This window comes from Bombina bombina, chromosome 3 (genome assembly GCF_027579735.1).
Source record: "Bombina bombina isolate aBomBom1 chromosome 3, aBomBom1.pri, whole genome shotgun sequence".
In the NCBI taxonomy this organism is placed as follows: Eukaryota; Metazoa; Chordata; class Amphibia; order Anura; family Bombinatoridae; genus Bombina; species Bombina bombina.
Genome location: NC_069501.1, coordinates 272,696,202 through 272,719,816, shown reverse-complemented (window position 1 = coordinate 272,719,816; position 23,615 = coordinate 272,696,202). Strand labels below are relative to the sequence as shown.

The following is a 23,615-nucleotide window of genomic DNA, read 5'->3' as shown; positions in this document are numbered from 1 at the left end:
CCCCAGAAGTTATGGCACATTTTCGCATGTCCATTATTCTGGCGCTGGCGCATCTACAGCTACCAGGAATGTGTTTTTGATATTATACGTGTTCCGTTGACCGGGGCTCTTCAGGCATGGGATGGCCTGCTCAGCTATTGGGGGGAACGACTGTCCCTGAGGCTTCAGGGGGTGAACCTTCGGGTCGGGGTTGTCTTCTGCTCCAGCAAGGACTGGCGCACCTTCGTGTCCTTTTGAGGCAAGTTCTAGCTTTGTTGGAGGACACCATCCTTAACAGATACGGGAATTCTCAGTATTCTATTTTGAATGGCTTGCAGAATTAGCTATATGAGGATGAAGTAATCTTCTTATAACCTTGTTTATTGAGTATCCTTTCTAGTCCTGAGCTGGAAGAACATGATCCCGGATCTGCGGGTGTGTCTGTTCTTCTTGGGCAATAAACTAAGGGTTGCCTTAGCTTTTATTTTATCCGGTTAGGATGATTTTTATTTGAGCTCATGTTTATGTATTTCCTCTGGAATTTTTTTCTGGAATCAATACTCGCGATTTTTGATCGCACAGTTTACTTCTATGTTAGTCCTATGTTTCAAAAATAAAAAAAAAAAAAAAAAATTGCCATCTATTCCCCATCCCTGGGGATGACTGTTTGTGGCTTGACAATATCAACCCTGAGTTTCAGGCTGGTCTTGATTGGGTTCGGACCCTTCTGTCTTGTGGCCTATTTCAGACATGTGGCGCCTGTTCTGCCTGGCTGGTCCGGTTGAGGCGCTGAGTATTCTCATTATTATTTGTGTTATTCAGCTAAGCATTCTGTGAGGGCCTGAGGGTCCGTGAGGCTTGGGGGAATTGGTTCAGTCCTTGATAGCCCCTCTAGCTGGTCAACTGGGACTCGGTGAAGTTCCGCTGTGACTAAATAAGTTTCGTTATTTAGTCGGAAAGAGGAGTGTTTCCTTCCCTGCGTGGGTTGGGAGGTGGAGGACTCTGGGCCTCCTTGCCGCCGGCCCTGATGGTCCTGCCTTTCAGGGGCTCCTTGGTATTGTCCTTTTTGGACTTGTTCTTTTTGAGGTTCTCTTCCCTTGGGCCGAGATTTCTGGGCCTTGTCCATTTCTCCTTAGTGGTTTTAACCTCTTTGTGGGGAGAGCCGTGTGGTTTTTCCTTATTTGGGAGTTTATTGTTTCCCTATTTGGGATGATAGGCTATGTTGTCTCCTTCTCCGAGCTTCGCTTGGGGTTTTTGTTCTACAGGGGTTTGGGATGCTCTTCATTCTTTTTCCTTGGGTATGGTCCTCCGGGTGGATACTTTGAGGAGATATGGAGACTTGCCATTGTTCTACTAGCTCTTCGAGTGACTTTGCTCCTCGAGTTTCTCCCTTGGTCTCTAGAAGTCTTGGCACGCCTCTGTCATGCTCCAGCTCCTTTTTGGAGTGTTGTGGCTCTTCTAGGGGGTGTTCTCTTCCTTTTGGGTTGATATTGGTGACAGTGAGTGAATCTGATTTTTAAGGCGGGTAATTTGTGTTCCCTGGGTTGTTGGTTTTAAACAATTCTGGGGCTCGGCCTATAGTTTTGTTTGGGATCTTTCTGGAAGTTCGGAAGCTTCTGATCCTGTGGCCGGTCAGTTTTTCCCAGGGAACATAGTCTGTGGCCTAAGGAATGGCTAGTTAACCTTGTGGTTTCTGTGTATTCCGGGGTCTGACCTGCTGTTTTGATCTTGTGGTGAGCTTAGCGGCTTCACTACCTGAAGGCTGAGAGTTTGCATATCCACTGTGTGTGCTGTGGTTTCTCGTTGTCTGCCTTTTTCTCCAGACCGTTTCGGGTCTCTGTGAGCTTGGCTTAGTTCTCAGGGTTCCTTTTTCCTGGATGCGAGTTGGCTCAGTTGAGTCCTTTCTGTGGTCTCTAGCAAAGTCTTATGGACTATCTGTGGGTCAGTGTCCTTGGGGCCTTTTCCTTTTTCTAAGCTTTATCGGCTTCGGATGAAGCGGGTTTTTTTCTGGTAAGGTTTGTAGGCCCTTTTGTATCCTCCTGTTTTGCATTCAGTGTCATCTATAGCTTGGGTATTGTTTCCCAAAAGTAATGAATGCAGCTGTGGACTCTTTCCATTTATGAAGAAAAACATAAATTATGCTTACCTGATAATTTTCTTTTCTTCAGATGGAAAGTTGTGGGAGGGGTATTTAAGCCCTTGACTGGGGTGTCTTTGCCTCCTTCTGGTAAACATAATTTTATGTTTTTTACACATTCTTATATAATGTTGTCCACTTATACTTGAGGGGAAAAAAGAACATACACCTAGATTACGAGTTATGTGCGCTATAGGGAAATTAACAAACGCAACAAAAGTTGCGTTTTTTAACCCTCTATAGCGCAGCCATTACAAGTTTTGAAACAGCCGGCTTGTGCGTGTGATATGGCTACGTTGAGCTCCATACCTCACACAATCCAAGCGCTATTTTGACGTGCTCATGCACACTTTCCCCATAGACATCAATGGGGAGAGCAGGTCAGAAAAAAGCTTAACACCTGCGATCGCAGAAAGAAAAGCTCCATAATGCAGCCCCATTGATGTCTAAACTAAATAAACCTATTAACCCCTAATCTGCCGCTCCTAATATTGCCGCCATTATACTAAAGTTATTAACCCCTATTCCCCTGCACCCCAACATCGCCCACACTATAATAAATCTATTAACCCCTATTCCGCCTCTCCCCGACATCGCTGCCACTAAATAAAGTTATTGACTCCTAAACCTCTGGCCTCCCTCCACATCGCAACAACCTAAAATTAAACTATATATTAACCCCTAAACGTAACCCTTACCATAACCGTAACCCTAAAACTAACCCTAACCATAACCCTAAGCCTAACACCCCCTAACTTTAACATAATTAAAATAGAGCTAAATAAAACTTACAATAATTAACTAAATAATTCCTATTTAAAACTAAATACTTACCTGTGAAATAAAACCTAAGCTAGCTACAATACAACTAATAGTTATATTGTAGCTAGCTTAAGTTTTATTTTTATTTCACAGGTAAGTTTGTATTTATTTTAACTAGGTAAACTAGTTAGTAAATAGTTATTAACTATTTACTATCTACCTAGTTAAAATAAATACAAACTTACCTGTGAAATAAAACCTAACCTGCCGTACACTAAAACCTAACATTACAAACCCCTATTACCATCCCCTGTCGGGAGCGGCAGATTAGGGGTTAATAACTTTAATATAGTATTTGCGATGCGGGAGGGCCTCGGGTTTAGGGGTTAATAGGTAGTTTATGGGTGTTAGTGTACTTTGTAACAGTATAGTTATGAGTTTTATGTAACAGTTTTGTAGTGTAAAATTCATAACTAATGCTTTTAGATTGCGAAACGGATCTTGACAGTATAGGCTGCGCTATGGAAGTCCCATGCAAAAATGTCATTTTTACGAGTGTGGGACTGACGTTGCGTTACAGGCTTAAAGGCTTGCGGTACCGACAAGACTTGTAATGGCTGCGGTGCTATTTTAATACTGAAAATAAATTTTTTTCACCGTTAAAACAGGAACGCACAACTCGTAATCTAGGTGAGTGATAATTACATAAAACAGTGTGTTTAATTTTTGAGAAGTGCCACTATATATTTACACTTTATTTTTATTTTTTACCCATACAGCATCCATTCAAGTGTCCTGAAAGATGACATTGATTTTTCAAGGACCGGAAGCTCTAACATTTGTGATGTAGTCATGGGACGGTTTGACTTTGAAGTTTCAGATTTTTTTCTGTTTGGTTCACCGCTGGGGCTAGTGTTGGCAATGAGGAGGACTGTACTTCCGGGTCTTGATGGTAAGGACCTTTTTAAAATAAATCATCTTACAATGAATAAAACAATGAATAAGTCTCTACTAATAGGAGGTTAATTTTAGAATCGTAGGAACAGGTTGTTGATTTTTCCCTAAAAAAAGTCTCAATTATGTGCTAATTCCCTGCAAAAGAGTTAAACACATATGCAAAGTTGCACAGCAGAGAACTTTAATGTCATCTTTATATAACAATAAGTGCTGATAAGTGATTTAAGAAGCACACTCAGGTTTTATTAAATTTTCATGATTCAGATACAGCATGTAATTTTAAACAACTTTACAATTTACTTTCATTAAAAAAAATGTGCACAGTCTTTTATATTTACAATTTGTTTTGAGTCACCAACTCCTACTGAGCATGTGCAAGAACTCAGACTATACGTGTATGCATTTGTGATTGGCTGGTTGCTGTCACATGGTACAGGGGGAGTGGAAATATAAATAACTTTAAAATGTGTTAGAAAAGAATCTACTACTCATTTGAAATTCAGAGTAAATGCTATTGTATTGTCTTGTCAACTTGCATTTGTTGATTATGCAAATGTGCTGTGTTTACTGGTCCTTTAACCGAGACTCCTCCAGTCACTGCCCTTATATTCATCTGGAGTGACCAGGGAGCAAACTTGGAGCATGCCTATACCTTTGCTTTTAACACCTTAGCAAGGATTAAACACATAGATGAGATAAGAGGGGGATTTGTATTTAAAAGAAAATACAAAACTGTCATTGCAGCACATAAGGAGACCCGTGCCAGCTAGTAATCTGATAGGAATTTCTAAATTTAGCCAGAGAGCTTCAGAATTCTAGGCTTTGTCAGTTTGCTCAGATTGTCAGTTGCTCAGACATTTATCTCCTTTTTATCCTTGCACTTTTTTATATTTATTTATACTCTAAAACTCACAAAACATTCACCTACTTTTATGTCACAGTATGTAAACAGTATTTGTGCATTTTTTTATTTAGTTAATACCATTATTCAAAATCGTTAGAATATTGGAATATTTTCCCTGTCTCATGGAGCTAATTATGAAAGGTAAAGGGATGTGAAACCCAAACCATTCATGATTTAGACAGAGCAAACAATAACAACTTTCCAATTTCCTTCTATTATCAAATTTGCTTTGTTCTCTTGGTTTCTTTTTTTTAAAACCATATTTACACGTTGGCTAAGGAGTAGCAATGCACTAGTGGGGAATAGCTGCTGATTGGTTGCACATATATGGCTCTTGTCATTTGCTACTGCTCCCAGTAGTACATTGCTGCCCCTTCCATACAGGATATGAAAAGAAGGATTTAAATGAGATAAAATAAAGTAAATTGGAAAGTTATTTATAATAGTATGCTCTGTCTGAGCCATGAAAGAAAAAATGTTGGGTTTCATTTGCCTTTAAGTTTATCATGGCCCACTAAGTTTTTGATTCACAGTTACTGCAAAGCATTAAAGGGATATTGAACCCAAAAAAATGTCTTTTGTGATTCTGTTAGAACATGCAATTTTCTAATTTACTCCTATTATAAATTGTTATTCGCTCTCTTTGTATCTTTATTTGAAAAAACAGAATTTTAAGCATAGGAGCCGGCCCAAAGATGGACCGGCCCGTAAGCTTTCAATCCTGATTTTCAAATAAAGATACCAAGAGAACGAAGAAAAACTAATAATAGGAGTAAATTAGAAAGTTGCTTAAAATTGCATGCTCTATCTGAATCATGAAATAAAAACATTTGGGTTCAGTGTCCCTTTAACAAAAAAGGGAATAAACCTTTAGAGTAATAGATTTGAAAGCTCACTCCCCGTCTATGCTTAATTTTTAATGGACTGCATGCATATATTTGTGAACCTTTTGGTGGCTGCACAATTTAAGATTTGAATAAGTAATTACGAATATTTTGTTTAAAAATGATTAAATATCTTATATATTTAAATAATGAGATTAGATTTTTCTGTTGTCTTGCAATAAATTAGTGTATCAACTGAGTGTGAAAACTTTATAAATACATTGATACCGTGCTTGCTGCAATTGTTTTTAGTTGACCAAATTCCCTTATCACCAGTTGCCTTATTTTGAGGACCCAAGTAGACAAGGGTTTCCACTATTATTTTGTTAGCTTTCACTGTTTTGCAGTATCTTATTTTATTTGTCTCTGGTGAATCCAATTAGGGACAAATATGGTTAGACCTGTGAAGTCTATAGTTGGCAATTCCAATTCTCTGACTTTTTAATTACAGAAACAGATAATACAAAATAAATAATTAAATACAAAATAAATAATGAAAATATATTGCATTTTTAATAGATATACTTATAATTAAAGATTTTATTTTACAATAGCAATGTGTTTTATTTCACTTTAAAGGAACATGACACCCAAAATATTTCTTTTATGATCTAGATAGAGCATGCAATTTGAAACAACTTTCTCTAGTATCACATTTTCTTTGTTCTCTTGAAAACTTTAATTGAAAAGCATGGATGTAAGCTTAGGAGCATGTACGTGTCTAAAGCATTATATGACAGCAGTTTTGAAAAAAATGTTATACATTTGCAAGAACACTAGATGACAGTACTATTTCCTGCCATGTAGTGCTCTAGACATCTACCTATCTCTTCAACAAATAATACCGTGGGAACAAAGATATATTCATTAAAACAGTTATAATTTAATACTGTATTCTTTGTTGTGTTTAATTGTAAAATATAAGGTTTACAATTACTAAATGCACAACCATATTCTCATTTTCTAATCCTGAAATGTAGTGATCCCCCCCTAAGCAAGCTATTAATGGGATGTTTACTTTGATGAGCAGTGCAAGGAACCTTACAGAACTGTCAGATGTTGCAGGTTGTTTTATAAAACAGCTGTAATGCATCTGGTCCACTGAGTATTAAACAACCTATTTCTAATATCTGCAAGCTTATTATCCATTTCTTATTGCTAATGCTCTATTAATCTCACCCAGTTTGCATTTGATCACATTTTTCCCTAGTTATGTTTTGTAAAAATGGGAGGTGCTTATATTATTTTAGCATGTGCCCCAAAATATAATTTAAACTTAAAATATAAAAAAAATGTTTTCCTTTTTTTTTTTTTTTTTTTTAAATAAATGTTTATTTTCTGGTAAATTAACATCCAGCTAGATTTAGAGTTTTGTCGGTAACGACCCGCGTAGCTAATGCTGGCTTTTTTTTTGGCCGCACCTTTTAAATACCGCTGGTATTTAGAGTTCACAGACGGCTAGATTTAGAGTTTGACGTTCGCCGTCAAAACCAGCGTAAGAGGCTCCTAACGCTGGTTTTGGGCTACCGCCGGTATTTAGAGTCAGTCAGGAAAGGGTCTAACGCTCACTTTCCAGCCGCGACTTTTCCATATCGCAGATCCCCTTACGTCATTTGCGTATCCTATCTTTTCAATGGGATCTTTCTAACGCCGGTATTAAGAGTCGTGGCTGAAGTGAGCGTTAGAAATCTAACGACAAAACTCCAGCCACAGAAAAAAGTCAGTAGTTAAGAGCTTTCTGGGCTACCGCCGGTTCATAAAGCTCTTAACTACAGTGCTCTAAAGTACACTAACACCCATAAACTACCTATGTACCCCTAAACCGAGGCCCCCCCACATCGCCGCCACTCTATTCAAATTTTTTAACCCCTAATCTGCCGACCGCACACCGCCGCCACCTACGTTATCCCTATGTACCCCTAATCTGCTGCCCCTAATACCGCCGACACCTACATAATATTTATTAACCCCTAATCTGCCGCCCCCAACGTCGCCTTCACCTACCTACACTTATTAACCCCTAATCTGCCGAACGGACCTCACCGCTACTATAATAAATGTATTAACCCCTAATCCGCCTCACTCCCGCCTCAATAACCCTATAATAAATAGTATTAGCCCCTAATCTGCCCTCCCTAACATCGCCGCCACCTAACTTCAAGCATTAACCCCTAATCTGCCGACCATACCTCACCACTACTATAATACATTTTTTAACGCCTAAAGCTAATTCTTACCCTAACCCTAACACCCCCCTAAGTTAAATATAATTTAAATCTAACAAAATAAATTAACTCTTATTAAATAAATTATTCCTATTTAAAGTTAAATACTTACCTGTAAAATAAACCCTAATATATCTACAATATAAATTATAATTATATTGTAGCTATTTTAGGATTAATATTTATTTTACAGGCAACTTTGTATTTATTTTACCCAGGTACAATAGCTATTAAATAGTTAATAACTATTTAATAGCTACCTAGTTAAAATAATTACAAAATTACCTGTAAAATAAATCCTAACCTAAGTTACAATTAAACCTAACACTACACTATCAATAAATAAATTTAAAAAAATACCTACAATTATCTACAATTAAACCTAACACTACACTATCAATAAAGTAATTAAATACAATACCTACAAATAAATACAATGAAATAAGCTAACTAAAGTACAAAAAATAAAAAAGAACTAAGTTACAAAAAATAAAAAAATATTTACAAACATTAGAAAAATATAACACCAATTTTAAACTAATTACACCTACTCTAAGCCCCCTAATAAAATAACAAAGACCCCCAAAATAAAAAAATGCCCTACCCTATTCTAAATTACTAAAGTTCAAAGCTCTTTTACCTTACCAGCCCTGAAAAGGGCCCTTTGCGGGGCATGCCCCAAAGAATTCAGCTCTTTTGTCTTTAAAAAAAACCCATACAATACCCCCCCCCAACATTACAACCCACCACCCACATACCCCTAATCTAACCAAAACCCCCCTTAAATAAACATAACACTAAGCCCCTGAAGATCTCCCTACCTTGTCTTCACCACGCCGGGTTCACCGATCGATCCAGAAGAGCCTCCGATGTCTTGATCCAAGCCCAAGCGGGGGGCTGAAGATGTCCATGATCCGACTGAAGTCTTCATCCAAGCGGGAGCTGAAGAGGTCCATGATCGGGCTGAAGTCTTCTATCAAGCGGCATCTTCAATCTTCTTTCTTCCGGATCCATGGTCATCCCGCCGACGCGGAACATCCATCTTCACCGACGACTTCCCGACGAATGACGGTTCCTTTAAGGGACGTCATCCAAGATGGCGTCCCTCGAATTCCGATTGGCTGATAGGATTCTATCAGCCAATCGGAATTAAGGTAGGAAAATTCTGATTGGCTGATGGAATCAGCCAATCAGATTCAAGTTCAATCTGATTGGCTGTTCCGATCAGCCAATAGAATGCGAGCTCAATCTGATTGGCTGATCAGATCAGCCAATCGGATTGAATTTGAATCTGATTGGCTGATTCCATCAGCCAATCAGAATTTTCCTACCTTAATTCCGATTGGCTGATAGAATCCTATCAGCCAATAGGAATTCGAGGGAGGAACCGTCATTCGTCGGGAAGTCGTCGGTGAAGATGGATGTTCCGCGTCGGCGGGATGACCATGGATCCGGAAGAAAGAAGATTGAAGATGCCGCTTGATAGAAGACTTCAGCCCGATCATGGACCTCTTCAGCTCCCCCGCTTGGGCTTGGATCAAGACATCGGAGGCTCTTCTGGATCGATCGGTGAACCCGGCGTGGTGAAGACAAGGTAGGGAGATCTTCAGGGACTTAGTGTTAGGTTTATTTAAGGGGGGTTTGGTTTAGATTAGGGGTATGTGGGTGGTAGGTTGTAATGTTGGGGGGGGGTATTGTATGTTTTCTTTTTACAGGCAAAAGAGCTGAATTCTTTGGGGCATGCCCCGCAAAGGGCCCTTTTCAGGGCTGGTAAGGTAAAAGAGCTTTTCTATTTTAAGTTTAGAATAGGGTAGGGCATTTTTTTATTTTGGGGGTCTTTGTTATTTTATTAGGGGGCTTAGAGTAGGTGTAAATAGTTTAAAATTGGTGTAATATTTTTCTAATGTTTGTAAATATTTTTTTATTTTTTGTAACTTAGTTCTTTTTTATTTTTTGTACTTTAGTTAGTTTATTTCATTGTATTTATTTGTAGGTATTGTATTTAATTAATTTATTGATAGTGTAGTGTTAGGTTTAATTGTAGATAATTGTAGGTAGTTTATTTAATTTATTTATTTATAGTGTAGTGTTAGGTGTAATTGTAACTTAGGTTAGGATTTATTTTACAGGTAATTTTGTAATTATTTTAACTAGGTAGCTATTAAATAGTTATTAACTATTTAATAGCTATTATACCTTTTTAAAATAATTACAAAGTTGCCTGTAAAATAAATATTAATCCTAAAATAGCTACAATATAATTATAATTTATATTGTAGCTATATTAGGGTTTATTTTACAGGTAAGTATTTAGCTTTAAATAGGAATAATTTATTTAATAAGAGTTAATTTATTTTGTTAGATTTAAATTATATTTAAGTTAGTGGGGTGTTATTGTTAGGGTTAGACTTATCTTTAGGGGTTAATACATTTATTATAGTAGCGGTGTGGTCCGGTCGGCAGATTAGGGGTTAATAATTGTAGGTAGGTGGAGGCGACGTTGGGGGCGGCAGATTAGGGGTTAATAAATATAATATAGGGGTCGGCTTTGTTAGGGGCAGCAGATTAGGGGTACATAGGTATAATGTAGGTTGCGGCGGTTTACGGAGCGGCAGATTAGAGGTTAAAAAAATATGCAGGTGTCAGCGATAGCGGGGGCGGCAGATTAGGGGTTAATAAATATTATGTAGGTGTCGGCGGTATTAGGGGCAGCAGATTAGGGGTACATAGGGATAACGTAGGTGGCGGCGGTGTGCGGTCGGCAGATTAGGGGTTAAAAAATTTTAATAGAGTGGCGGCGATGTGGGAGGGCCTCGGTTTAGGGGTACATAGGTAGTTTATGGGTGTTAGTGTACTTTAGAGCACAGTAGTTAAGAGCTTTATGAACCGGCGTTAGCCCAGAAAGCTCTTAACTCCTGTTTTTTTTCTGCGGCTGGAGTTTTGTCGTTAGATTTCTAAAGCTCACTTCAGCCACGACTCTAAATACCGGCGTTGGAAAGATCCCATTGAAAAGATAGGATACACAATTGACATAAGGGGATCTGCGGTATGGAAAAGTCGTGGCTGCAAAGTGAGCGTTAGACCCTTTCCTGACTGACTCTAAATACCAGTGGTAGCCCAAAACCAGCGTTAGGAGCCTCTAACGCTGGTTTTGACGGCTAACGCCAAACTCTAAATCTAGCCGATTGTTTTCTTATTCTCTTGGGGCATGTCATTCTCCAGTAATGGAAGTATGTAGGAAGATTCTGTGCAACAGACCAGCTGCACCTCCTGTTAGTTTAAAAATGTGAAGGAACATGCTACCCGTATACTAAATCACTTGAAAGTAATTCAGCAAAACTGTAAAATCTAACAAGAAAATATCACCTGAACATTGCAATCAGGACCGTCTTTAACACAGGGCAAAAGGGGCAGCTGCCCTGGGCCTAGTTGAGGGGCCCAAGGGTCCTAAAAAAAAAATAAAAAAAATTTTATTTATTTTTTTATGGTTCATACCAGACTGCTGATGTGACATGGGGAACACACACATTCAGTCCTAATACTGTCACAGTCAAAAGTACTCTGCTTATATCTTTTTTAAAAACTGTGCCAGACCGTGCCGGTGTCATGTGACATGCCAAGCTAGTGCCATGTGCTGTTTTAGATGTGCACTGTGCAGCACTGAATGCAAAGCCCTAACTCGGCATCCAGCCATTTCCCACTGCATCAGAAAAGATCCTACTGGGGTTACCACTGTTACCAGGTAACTGCTCTGGTGGTGGGGATTGTTTCTGGGTAGGGCTGACTGTAGGCGCATGCAGCAGAAAGTTGGAGCGGCAGGCACATGAGGATTTGAGCATCTGTGCAGCTGCATACACTGCTCTCTTCAGTCTTGAGGCTGTGTGACTCATCTCACACTGTATCCATGCAGCTTTGGACAGACAGCATCCAGTCTACTGGTCCCCTTCGCCCTGCTCTTTCTGCTGTGGCCCTAAGATCAACTAACTGAAGTTTGTTAGGGGAATAGTGCTTTGTAGAAAGGTGTCAGTGGGAAGAATAAGTGAGTGCACACACGCCCCTCCACCTTCAGCATTGTCTAGTTCAGGGTGAGAGGGAACTTGTTCCTAGCAAAGAAGCGACATGTGCTGGTGTGGCTGATGTATAGCGTCATGCTGATACTTCACACATTAATGTAAGGTTTATTTTGATAGTAGTTCTGCTGTTCCAGTCATTAAACTTATATTTGTCTGCACCTCCATGCTTCCTCCTTTACCTTGCTTTGCTCCTGTTGGCTGCCCTAAATCTCTTTAACCAGCTAACCTCACACCAGAATCACATTCAAAAGAATATTAAATTAATCCACAGTGGAGGAATTTATATATTTATTTACTTATTAGTACTGCTTAGGTCCAGTTTCACATATTGCATTTTTTTTTTTTTAAATGATTAGCCCAGCAGTGGATGATCCACCGCTGGGCTAATAATAATAAAAAAAATTGATTTAGTTGTTTTTTGGGATGTTGGGGTGGAGAGCAAAATTGCATGGGGTGGGGGGGGGGGGCAAGAAAATTTTTGCCCAGGGTCCAATCAATATTAAAGACGGCCCTGATTGCAATGTAAAAAAGAAGATATTTTACCTCTACATTTCTTCAATTCCCAATAATAAATGCTCTGTAAACAATTTATTTTTCAGCTACTGTCATCTGTGTTGCAAAAAACAACTGCCAGTCAGCTTCATCAGTGCTGAGGTTACAGTTTGCTTTACTGTGATCTCATGGGATTTAACTGAAATCTTGCAGTTAAAATGAGGAGGTAAATAACATGACTGTGCCTGCACATGCCAGACACATGCTCCCTAGCATCCTGGTTGACTGCTTAAAGGGACATTATACATTAGATTTTTCTTTGCATAAATGTTTTGAAGATGATCCATTTATATAGCCCATACAGTTTGGGTTTTTTTAAAAAATGATAGTTTTGCTTATTTTTAAATAACATTGCTCTGATTTTCAGACTCCTAAACAAAGTTTTAGGAGAATACCGATGTATACCTACCCTAGCTTGCCTAGCTTGCTCCTGTTTGTGTAATTAGTCTTTTTATATGCAAATGAAGGGGGAGGGGGGAGTGTCTGCTTTTTCCAATTTGCAGTGGGTGTTCCAGTAACCTTTTAAACAGAGCTAAACTGGAAGCTTCTAAGTAAGTTTATAAATGGTTTTATACTGGATTTTTATATCAGTATCTGTGCATATCATTCTTTACAGTAGTGTCTATTACATGCAGTTAAATTAAAATTGGCGTATACTGTCCCTTTAAAGTCCCTTTACAATTGGATGTGGCTACTAAGGGAATTTAGCTTAAAGAGACAGTATACACTCATTTTCATATAACTGCATGTAATAGACACTACTATAAAGAATAAGATGCACAGATACTGATATAAAAATCCAATATAAAACCATTTAAAAACGTACTTAGAAGCTCTCAGTTTAGCTCTGTTGGAAAGGTTGTTGGAAAGCCCACTGCAAGTGGGAAATAAGACACTTCCCCTCCCCCTTCTTTTGCATATGAAAAGACCCTTTACACAAACAGGAGCAAGCTGGAGAAGGTAGCTGACGGTATTCTCAAAAAACTTTGGGGCTTGGTTAGGAGTCTGAAAATCAGAGCAATGTTATTTAAAAATAAGCAAAACTATACATTTAAAAAAAAAAAAAAACTTTATGGGCTACATAAATAGGTCATTTACAAAATATTTATGCAAAGAAAAAATGAGTGTATAATGTCCCTTTAAATTCCTAAATGTATAACTACAGCCTCCTCCAAATCCTATTGTCTATTCATTTTAACTTATCTCACCCTGACCTGGCCTGAATCAAACTTCTCCATCTGCCTTTTTGACTGTCTTTGTTCCTGTCATTAACTAATTTAGTGGACCCAGTTGACAGTTCTCCTTTATACATTTAACACTAGTTTAGGGAATGCATTGCAAGGGGTTAGCATTGGGCAGTTAGCAGTATTTTAATATTATATGCTTGCATGTCTTAAACAAGCATTTTATAAGTGAGACATTAAGAATTAGGCAAGATAATTATAAAAGAATGTAACAAGGAGTGAACAAAGGACAAGACACAAGGCATGTTCTGTTATATTACTGTGTTTTTGTGTTTTGCTGATTCCCTCTTTGTAAAAATATTCCATATGCTCCTTTTTGCTTCCTCTTGTCTATAAAACAATCTGTATTATTAATTTACTCCTTCCACCTTACCACCTGCTATATTTATTGGCCCATTTTCTTCTATAAAAAGTACATGATCCATTACTCCATGGAACTATTCTCCTGACCACTAGGAGGAAGCAAACATCATAAAAATTCAAATCCCTTAAAATACCTCCCACCTTATCAGAAACTAGTCTTGACTTTGCCTTTGCAGGAAGCTGAAGAAGGAAGGTGCTCCAGGTGTTTGTCAGAAGGGTTCTCAGACCGATTTGAGGCCCAGTTTCCCATCAGAGAGCTACAGTCTGAACAGAGGGATGTTGTTGGAGTGTGGATAGTGCAATCTGCTGGTGAAGAGTTTTCTAATCAATTAACACTCTTAGAAACAGCTAATGATATTATTAAGATCAATGCTAAAAATATGCTTTAAGTTATCTTGACTTGGAGGGCCCTTTTGTTAAAATATCAGTCTGCTGACATGGTTTCTAAATCCAGACTTCTGTGTTTTCGAATTTAAGGAGAAGGTGATGTTTGGATCTGATTTTGACAACATTTTTTAACTATTACTCAGAGGAAAGGAGCTTTTCTCCCACAGGATAAGAAGTCTAAGGGTAAACCTAGAGCTTCTAATCGTTTTCATTTCTTTCATTTATCTCAGAACCAAAAGTCCTCTTCTATCTCTTCTCCCAGAAGCAGAGTTCTTCCAGGGTTTTTTTCTGGAAACCAAAACCAAATTGGATCAGGTCTAAACAGTCAAAGAAGCTTGTTTCAACTACCACATCTGCATGAAGGTGTTGCCCCTGATCTAAGTTACCTGGCAGGTGGCAGATTATGCTTTTTTCAGTATGCTTGGTTTAATTCTGTTCAAGATCCATGGATTCTGAACATTATTAAGAATATAGAATAGGCTTCTGATCAAGGCCTTCAAGGGGAAGGTTTCTTCTGTCTTTGCGTTCATAGACAAACATTTTCAGTTTGTTGCTCTGCCGTTTTGGTCTGGCTACCGCTCCTAGAATTTTTAAGAAGGTTCTGGGGGTCTCTCTTACTGGTAATACAAGTTCAGGGTGTTTCTGTGGTTCCTTACTTAGACAACATCTTGGTAAAGCTCCATCTTTACATTTAGCAATATCTAATTCCAATAGAATTGTATAACTTCTTGAAAAGCATGTATGGACAATACATTTTCAAAAATACTCTCTGCCCCTCCAGTCCAGGATTACTTTTCAGGGTTTGACAATTGATTCATTCTTCATTAGACTTTTTTTGACATAACAGAGAAGGTTGAATTTACTCTCAAATTGTTTAATCTTCCAGCAATCCATTTATTGGTGGATCAATCATCGATCTATTGTTCTGGGGGCATTTTTTGTTTGTCCAAATGGGACTGTGTTCTGGACTGATGCTAGTCCCTTGGGTTGGGGTGTAGTCTGGTGTCTCAGAGAGCACAGGGAGTTTAGATACTTCCGGAGGTGAAGCTGCCTATAACTGTTCTGGAACTCCATGCAATTTGTACGTCCTTTCTGGTTTGCTCTCTTCTGAAAAGAGAGTTTCCAGTCAGACAATGTCACAGCAGTGGCTTACATTACTATTATTATTATTGGTTATTTGTAGAGCGCCAACAGATTCAATTATGGGGGGAACTTGGAGTCCCCTGGTGATGAGGGAGGCTTCCCAAATTCTTATTTGGGCAGAAAGCAATTCCAGTATTATTTCTGCAGTTCATATTCCATAGGTGTGCAATTGGGAAGCAGACTTTCTCAGTCATTAATCCCTTCACCCAGGGGAATGGGCTCTTCATCTGGAAGTCTTCAGTCAGATTGCAGACCTATGAGGTCTTCCAGAAGTGTATCTGATAGCTTCTCGTGCTGCCTTGGAATTCACAGGTGCTTTATATACAAATGATTATTGTTCCTCTTCTGGTATTAGCTGAAATTGGACTCAAACAATGATCATTTGTATATAAAGCACCTGTGAATTCCAAGGCAGCACACCTAACTTTTACAGCTCTTGAAAAAGACGAGTTCTTCGTTGAAATACGTAGAGCAATTCAAAGAGCTTTTTTATTTGTCCATTGTGACATGTTTTAATAAATGTTTGTTTTGTAACAAATATTTGGTTGCTGTTTTTTGGAATTCATCACAACATTGCTACATTTATCCTGTGAGGAGCTGGATTCCGATTATTTCGGAGTGAGTATACTGCACATTATTCACATTATTGAATACAACACCTCTCAGTGGAAATTTTTATTATTTGCAGTTACATCTGCACTATGGGAAAGTAGACAGAAACTTCACTACACTCTCAATTGTCTTACAAGGAGCTGGATTCCGATTATCTCAGAGTGAGTATACTGCATAATATTTACATCTTTGAATACAACACTTCTCAGTGAAAGTTTTATCACTTACAGCTATGCCCAGATTAGTGGGGAACAGATAGAACTATATCACACATCTAATATCAGGTTCTACAACCGATCAAGCTGGACTCTGAATTTTTCAAAGTAAGTATACTGCACTAATTATTAAAGGGACACTGAACCCAAATTTTTTCTTTCGTGATTCAGATAGATCATGCAATTTTAAGCAACTTTCTAATTTACTCCTATTATCAATTTTTCTTTGTTCTCTTGCTAGCTTTATTTGAAAAAGAAGGCATCTAAGCTTTTTTTTTTTTTGGTTCAGAACTGTGGACAGCATTTTTTTTTTGGTGGATGAATTTATCCACCAATCAGCAAGAACAACCCAGGTTGTTCACCAAAAATGGGCCGGCATCTAAACTTAAATTATTGCATGTCAAATAAAGATACCAAGAGAATGACGTAAATTTGATAATAGGAGTAAATTAGAAAGTTGCTTAAAATTGCATGCTCTATCTGAATCACAAATTCAAATTTTTGGGTTCAGTGTCCCTTTAAGTGTTGATCTACACAAATCAAATCCAAGTTATTCTATCCTCAGCTTTAACTGGAACACTAGAAAAAGAATTCTTTAGGACCTGCGCCTCTATATCCACTATCCACATTACTAAACAGTCATTTGGGAGAGACTGATAGAAAGCAGCAGTTCACAAATAAGGGGAGTATTTTACTTGTCATATCTATACTGATATTGTTACAACATCTACCATATCTTGTATAGAATTATTTTGTATAGTATATTAATAAGACAATATCTATAACTACTTTATACACAGAATAATATATATATAAATAGAAGAATATCATAATAAAATTTGTTATATATGAGTACACATGAATAATTTTATGACTATATGATACAACTCTAGTATATGTGATCTGAAATGTAATATCAAAACAGAGATTTTTTTAAATAAACATTCTGACATCCTCATGTGCTATGTACAGTATGTCTAGTTCATACACTGAATTTGTAAATATAATTATAAGATACTCAGCAGCTAAAGCCACAAAATTCATTTACTAAGTAAAGGCTTTCTTATTATTATAAGTGGCAATATCCCCAAGGCATTGATTTATAACATAGTAGTGTCATTGGTCCCATACTACAAACTAGTTAATCTTTTTGTTCATACTGATTTTTAAAGAATGTAACATTTTATCTGGCCGTTATACAGGCCATGTACAACTGCTATATTAAAGCTATTTGGTAACTATTGAAAACTTTATGCAACTCATTCAAGTAGGTGCTCCTTGTTAATTGCTTAAAGGGACAGTCAGCACCAGAATTTGTGTTGTTTAAAAAGATAGATAATCCCTTTATTTTTTGCATAACCAACACTGTTATAGAAATACACTTTTAACCTCTGTGATTACCTTGTATCTAAGCTTCTGCAAACTGCCCCCTTATTTCAGTTCTTTTGACAGACTTGCATTTTAACCAATCAGTGCTTACTCCAGGGTAACTTCATGTGCATGAGCTCAATGTTATCTATATGAAACACATGAACTAATGCCCTCTAGTGGCCAAAATGCATTCAGATTACAGGCAGTCTTCAAGGTCTAAGAAATTAGCATATGAACCTCCTAGGTTTAGCTTTCAACTAAGAATACCAAGAGAACAAAGCACAATTGGTGATAAAAGTAAATTGGAAAGTTGTTTAAAATTACATTCATTATTTAAATCATGAAAGTTGTTTTTTACGTGACTGTCCAAAAATAATGATAGAAGAGTAGCTAAAATTACACATTATGGGCTAGATTACAAGTGGAGGGATATTTTAACGGTGCACATTAAATATCCAGCCATTACAAGTGGCTCGTTAATGCTCCTGCGAGTACTTTAATCAACTTCGCACCAATGAAATGCCAGCTTTGAAACAAACCTTTACTTTAGGAGTTTACATTAAAGGGACAGTCAACACCAGAATTTTTGTTGTTTAAAAAGAAAGATAATCCCTTTATTACCCAATCCCCAGTTTTGCATAACCAACACAGTTATAATAATACACGTTTTACCTCTGTAATTATCTTGTATCTAAGCTTCTGCTGACTGCCCCCTTATTTCAGTTCTTTTGACAGACATGCAGTTTAGCCAATCAGTGCTCAGTCCTAGGTCACTTTACGTGCATGAGCTCAATGTTATCTATATGAAACATGTGAACTAATGCCCTCTAGTGGTCAAAATGTATTCAGATTAGAGGCAGTCTTCAAGGTCTAAGAAATTAGCATATGAACCTCCTAGTTTTAGCTTTCAACTAAGAATACCAAGAGAACAAAGCAAAATTGGTGATAAAAGTAAATGGGGAAGTTGTTTAAAATTGCATGTTCTATTTAAAACATGAAAGTTTTTTTTGGACTTGACTGTCCCTTTAATAGCTCATCCCCTTCTAAAAACATCATGTGTTCCTCACCTTAATTAAATTACCACTCCCCCGACACCTCATTGCTATTAACCCTTACCAAGACCTCCACTACTGCACTAACTCCTACCACCCCATATACCCAGAACTACATACAACCTCTACCTCTCACCGCTTAATTACTATTAACTCTTAGTATAACCTCCCACTTCTTTATGCCTTACCAGAATATAATAATCCCCTTCAGAACAACTAACATTGCTTCTTTAATTGCTGCTATTCTTAGGTCCAACTATAGAAATCCCAAGGTTAACAAACGCAACTATCCTTGGCCCCCCTAACTATGATTATCCCCTTCCTCCTCTGCAAACAGATCCCTCCATCCTGGCTCATTTCATTATTAACTGTGTCACCAGCACCTATGGGCCTTGTATACATGACCTCTTCATTTTAACCATCCCTTTACCTCCAAGGACTTTAGAACATGAACTCAAACCTCCCAGCTAAAGAAACTAGAGCACCTTTTCCTACATATGTTTTCTTTTTTTTTTTTTTTTATAGAATTTTCTTCTGTAGTCCTGGTTGGTTAAACAGTTAGGGCTAGATTACAAGTGGAGTGCTAATTTATCCCGTGTCTACAAACGGACACATTTTCCCATTTGCGGGCACACAATAAATAACCAGCCATTAAAGTGATAAGATATCTAGTTAATTTTCTAAATATGTCCCAAATGCCCCCAAAATACAGTGCAGTGTATTTTATTAAAAAATAAAAATTGTAACATTTTTTATTTTTTGATAAAATAACTGCCCTAGGCAATATTTAGGGGTAAAGTTGGTGGGAGTGGGAAGTTCTACTCTAAAAAAACAGCACCGAAAAATGGTCTATGAGAACTGTTTGTTCCCTGTAAATATAAATGTATATGCTTATATACAGATATATTTATGTGTTAATATGTGTATATAGGCACAGTAACACATAAATATACATGTATATATAAATCATATAATATATATTTATATTTGCAGGCAACGCTGCGCTACTTACCCCCTTCTCTGTGCTTCGGTTCTGCTGCTTAACTTGAAATTACCAGCGCACATTAGCATGAACGGGTATTACTCAGTGGATTTCTAATATTGATTGTGCGCAAGCGATATTTAGAGCTCCACTTGTAATCTAGCCCTTAGTCAATAATTGTCAAGGTGGAAGGACACAATTTGAGCTGGAATGCCATCTCATGCATCTTAAAGGGACCCTCAAGTCAAAATTAAACTTCATGATTCAGATAAAGCATGCAATTTTAAACAACTTTCAAATTTACTTCCATTAACAAAATGTGCACATTCTTTTTATATTTATACTTTTTGAGTCACCAACTCCTACTGAGCATGTGCAAGAATTCACAGCATATACGTATATACATTTGTGATTGGCTGATGACTGTCACATGATATAGGGGGAGTGGAAATAGACATAACTGCAATTTATTTAACAAAAATCTACTACTCATTTGAAGTTCAGACTAAGTGCTATTGCATTGTCTTCTTATCATGCATTTGTTGATTATGCAAATCTACAGTGTTGACTGGTCCTTTAAGTCTTCAGGACACTGCCATATCAGTTTAGCACCTAGAACTTTCTGCTGTTATCTACAGGTCTGAGATTTGTGTGGACCTGTGGATTAACAAATATATAAAATCAGTTCTCAGAAAGATTGCAATAGCCTTTTTGATTGGTTGTTGCCAAAATGACAGCAATTTTACTGTACCTTTTTATATTTATTTTTTTCAATTAACAATTAATCTGTTTGCACGTGTTTTAACACAATTACACAAAAGCCAAATATTAAATATGATTTCTTATTAAAAAATCTATTTCTCATTATCAAAGTATGATAGATATGTTGTTCTTTATACAGTTAATTACTGCACAAACGTTTCACTCACTAGTTGGCAAACTTGGCACACATAAGTATTAATTGAAAGAACTGTGAATTTTAATCAATCCTAGATCTTCCTGAGGGGATAAAACAAATGCTCTCCTTAATTTTAACAGTTCTGCAATTAATTTTCTCACTGCCTAGAAATTTCAATTTAGGTTTTGAAATAGTAAAGAAATGAGATGAAACGTATTAACTGAATAAGTGACCCTTTTAGTGAATGTTGGCTAGTAATGCCTTGCAAATGATGATAAATAATGATATTTTTTTTATACATAAAATGTCAATCTTTTGGGAAGCTTTAAAAACAGAAACACCTTAGAAACATAATAGAATGTGTTGCGTTTGTGGCAGCTTACTCTGTTTAGTCTTATTTAAAGGGACAGTAAAGTCACAATTAAATTTAAAGGGAAAGTAAACACCTTTTAATCACAAGACATTTATATTGATTTGCTATAGAATATCATCAGCCAACATTTTTAAAAAACAAGTGAACATCCTTTTTACTGCAATTGTTTATCAATAGCCAAACTCTGTCTACCATTTGCCATGTTTGAGGGAGGCAATCTAGGCTTAAGTCCACAGACAACAAGGCTAGTTAAGGTCAAAATGTTAGTATAAAATGCATGTAGTTGCTTTGCAGTGGTTATCTGATAAATCCAATTAGGAAAGGATATACAGCACGGTTAGCCTTTACAGCACAGTGTATTTAAATAGATTAGACAGAGCATGACATTTTAAGCAACTTTAAAATTGACTTTTGTCATCAATTTTGCTTAGTTCTTTTGGTAACCTATTTTAAAGAGAAATCATAGGCTTAGTCTTAAGAGTGTGCACGTTGTAAACACTGCTACCACAGAATGCTAAAGACACGTGCATGCTCCTAAGCTCCTATTAGCCTGCCTAGGTTTATGCTTCAATATAGGATACCAATAAAAAAAATGCCAATTGGATAATAGAAATAAACTAGAAAGGTGTTTAAAGCTTTAAAAAGCTGCATGGTTTATCTGAATTATGAAGGTTTAATTTTTACTGTCACTTTACGTCAAATATTAGAATCAGAGAGACTAAGGAATGCACTGGTGAGATTAGCAAAAGACCTGGATGACCACAGAAAAAAACTCTTCAAAAACTTCTAGCCAAATCAAGAATACTCTCCAGGAGGTAGGCATATTATTGTCAAAGTCTGCAACCAAAAGAAAACTTCATGAAAGTAAATACAGAAGGTTTACCATAAGGTGCAAACTACTGGTAAGCCTCAAAAATAGGAAAGCAATGTTAGACATTGTCAGAAAACATACAAAAAAGTATAGGTGTTATTTTATGTGCTCCTGGGTGTGATAGATCGTACAATTCTTACTGCCTTATTGATTATTGTTGCTGAACTCTGCCTGTCTGACTGCTCTGCTTATCTGGATTGCCTCTTTGTTACCGAACCCTGCCTGCCTGACCATTCTAGTGGTGTGCCCTTGGACTGCTTTACTGTTGCCAAATCCTGCCTGCCTGACCATTCTAGTGGTGTGCCCTTGGACTGCTTTACTGTTGCCAAATCCTGCCTGCCTGACCATTCTAGTGGTGTGCCCTTGGACTGCTTTACTGTTGCCAAATTCTGCCTGCCTGACCATTCTACTAGTTTGCCCTCGGACTGCTCTGCCGTTGTCGCTGGGGACTGCCCTGCCTGTGGTGAGTGCCACCTTCCTCATCTTACTAACTTTCTCTGCTCTGGGATATTCCCTATCTTTCCAGCTCGATGCCAGGATAACAAGACTACTGGCCGAGTTTGGTCTGATAGAGGAATATCCCACGAGCATTACAACCTGGCCATACAAATTCAAACAATAGCAAAACGGTGTATTAAATATATATAAGGTAATGAAAAGCCTAACTTTATTGAAAGCTGGAACCAAGTTTGTAGGAGATGTTTTGCAGGTAGGTGTCAGTATCCAAATGGGCAGAACCAGATATCAGCAGCCAGGGAATAGCCAGAATAATAGTAAGTAATCAAGCCAAGGTCCAATACCAGGATAACAGATAGACGCTAAGAATCACAACAAAAAGAGCAAGCAAAAGAGTAGTCAAATTTTCTGTTTCAAAAATCAGCAACCAGTTTATCAGTCCACAGGCAAGAGACATAACCAGGGCAAACTCTAGGGTCATGACAGAAGAGCAGATAAGAAACAAGAATGACAGAACTTCCATATAGAATAAACAAGCAAGATTCAAGTTAGTGGGACCATTTTAACAATTCCTCTTTGGGTATTGATGCCAATTTAGCCTCAGGGTCACTTCAGATACAAAGGGTCCTGGCCATACTCAGGTAAAGTACCAATGGCTTAGTAAAGCTCCCTCCTTAAGTGTGTCCTCAGAGCTAAAACATGACCAGGCCTAGAAGGATGTTTCAGATGGAATTGTTGTAGCAAATAAAGGAGCATGATATTGGTCACTGGCTCCCAAGAACACTCTTCCATAACATAACTCTTCCACTTCATTAAATATTGTAGCTGTCTACAATTGGCACGAGAATCCAGGATATTCTCTACTTCAAATTCCTCAATACCTGACACTGAAACAGGATGAGGAGAAAAATGATTTTGCTAAAGAAAAAGGGTTATCTTTTGAGGTGGAACACATGCAAAACTGGATAAATCTTTTAACTGCCAGGAAGATTGAATTGTATTGCCATAGGTTGACAATTTTAATGATCTTAAAAGGACCAAGTAAAAATGGACCCAACTTCTTAGAAGGCCATGACAGCAAGAGAATTGGATTGAAGTAAATCTCTCATAAAAGCTTAGAGTTCATAGATAAAAAGGATAATCTTTTATTCAAATCCAGAACAGATGAAGAAGTA

General features: G+C 37.5%; 1 protein-coding gene across 1 annotated transcript in view; it reads left to right on the top strand.

Moving 5' to 3' along the window:
* PITPNM3 (PITPNM family member 3) overlaps positions 1-23,615 on the top strand; it is a 753,676-nt gene that overhangs the window by 471,976 nt on the left and 258,085 nt on the right. The window contains 1 exon segment of the mRNA XM_053705246.1: positions 3,658-3,830. Coding sequence (XP_053561221.1) covers positions 3,658-3,830 — 173 coding nt within the window.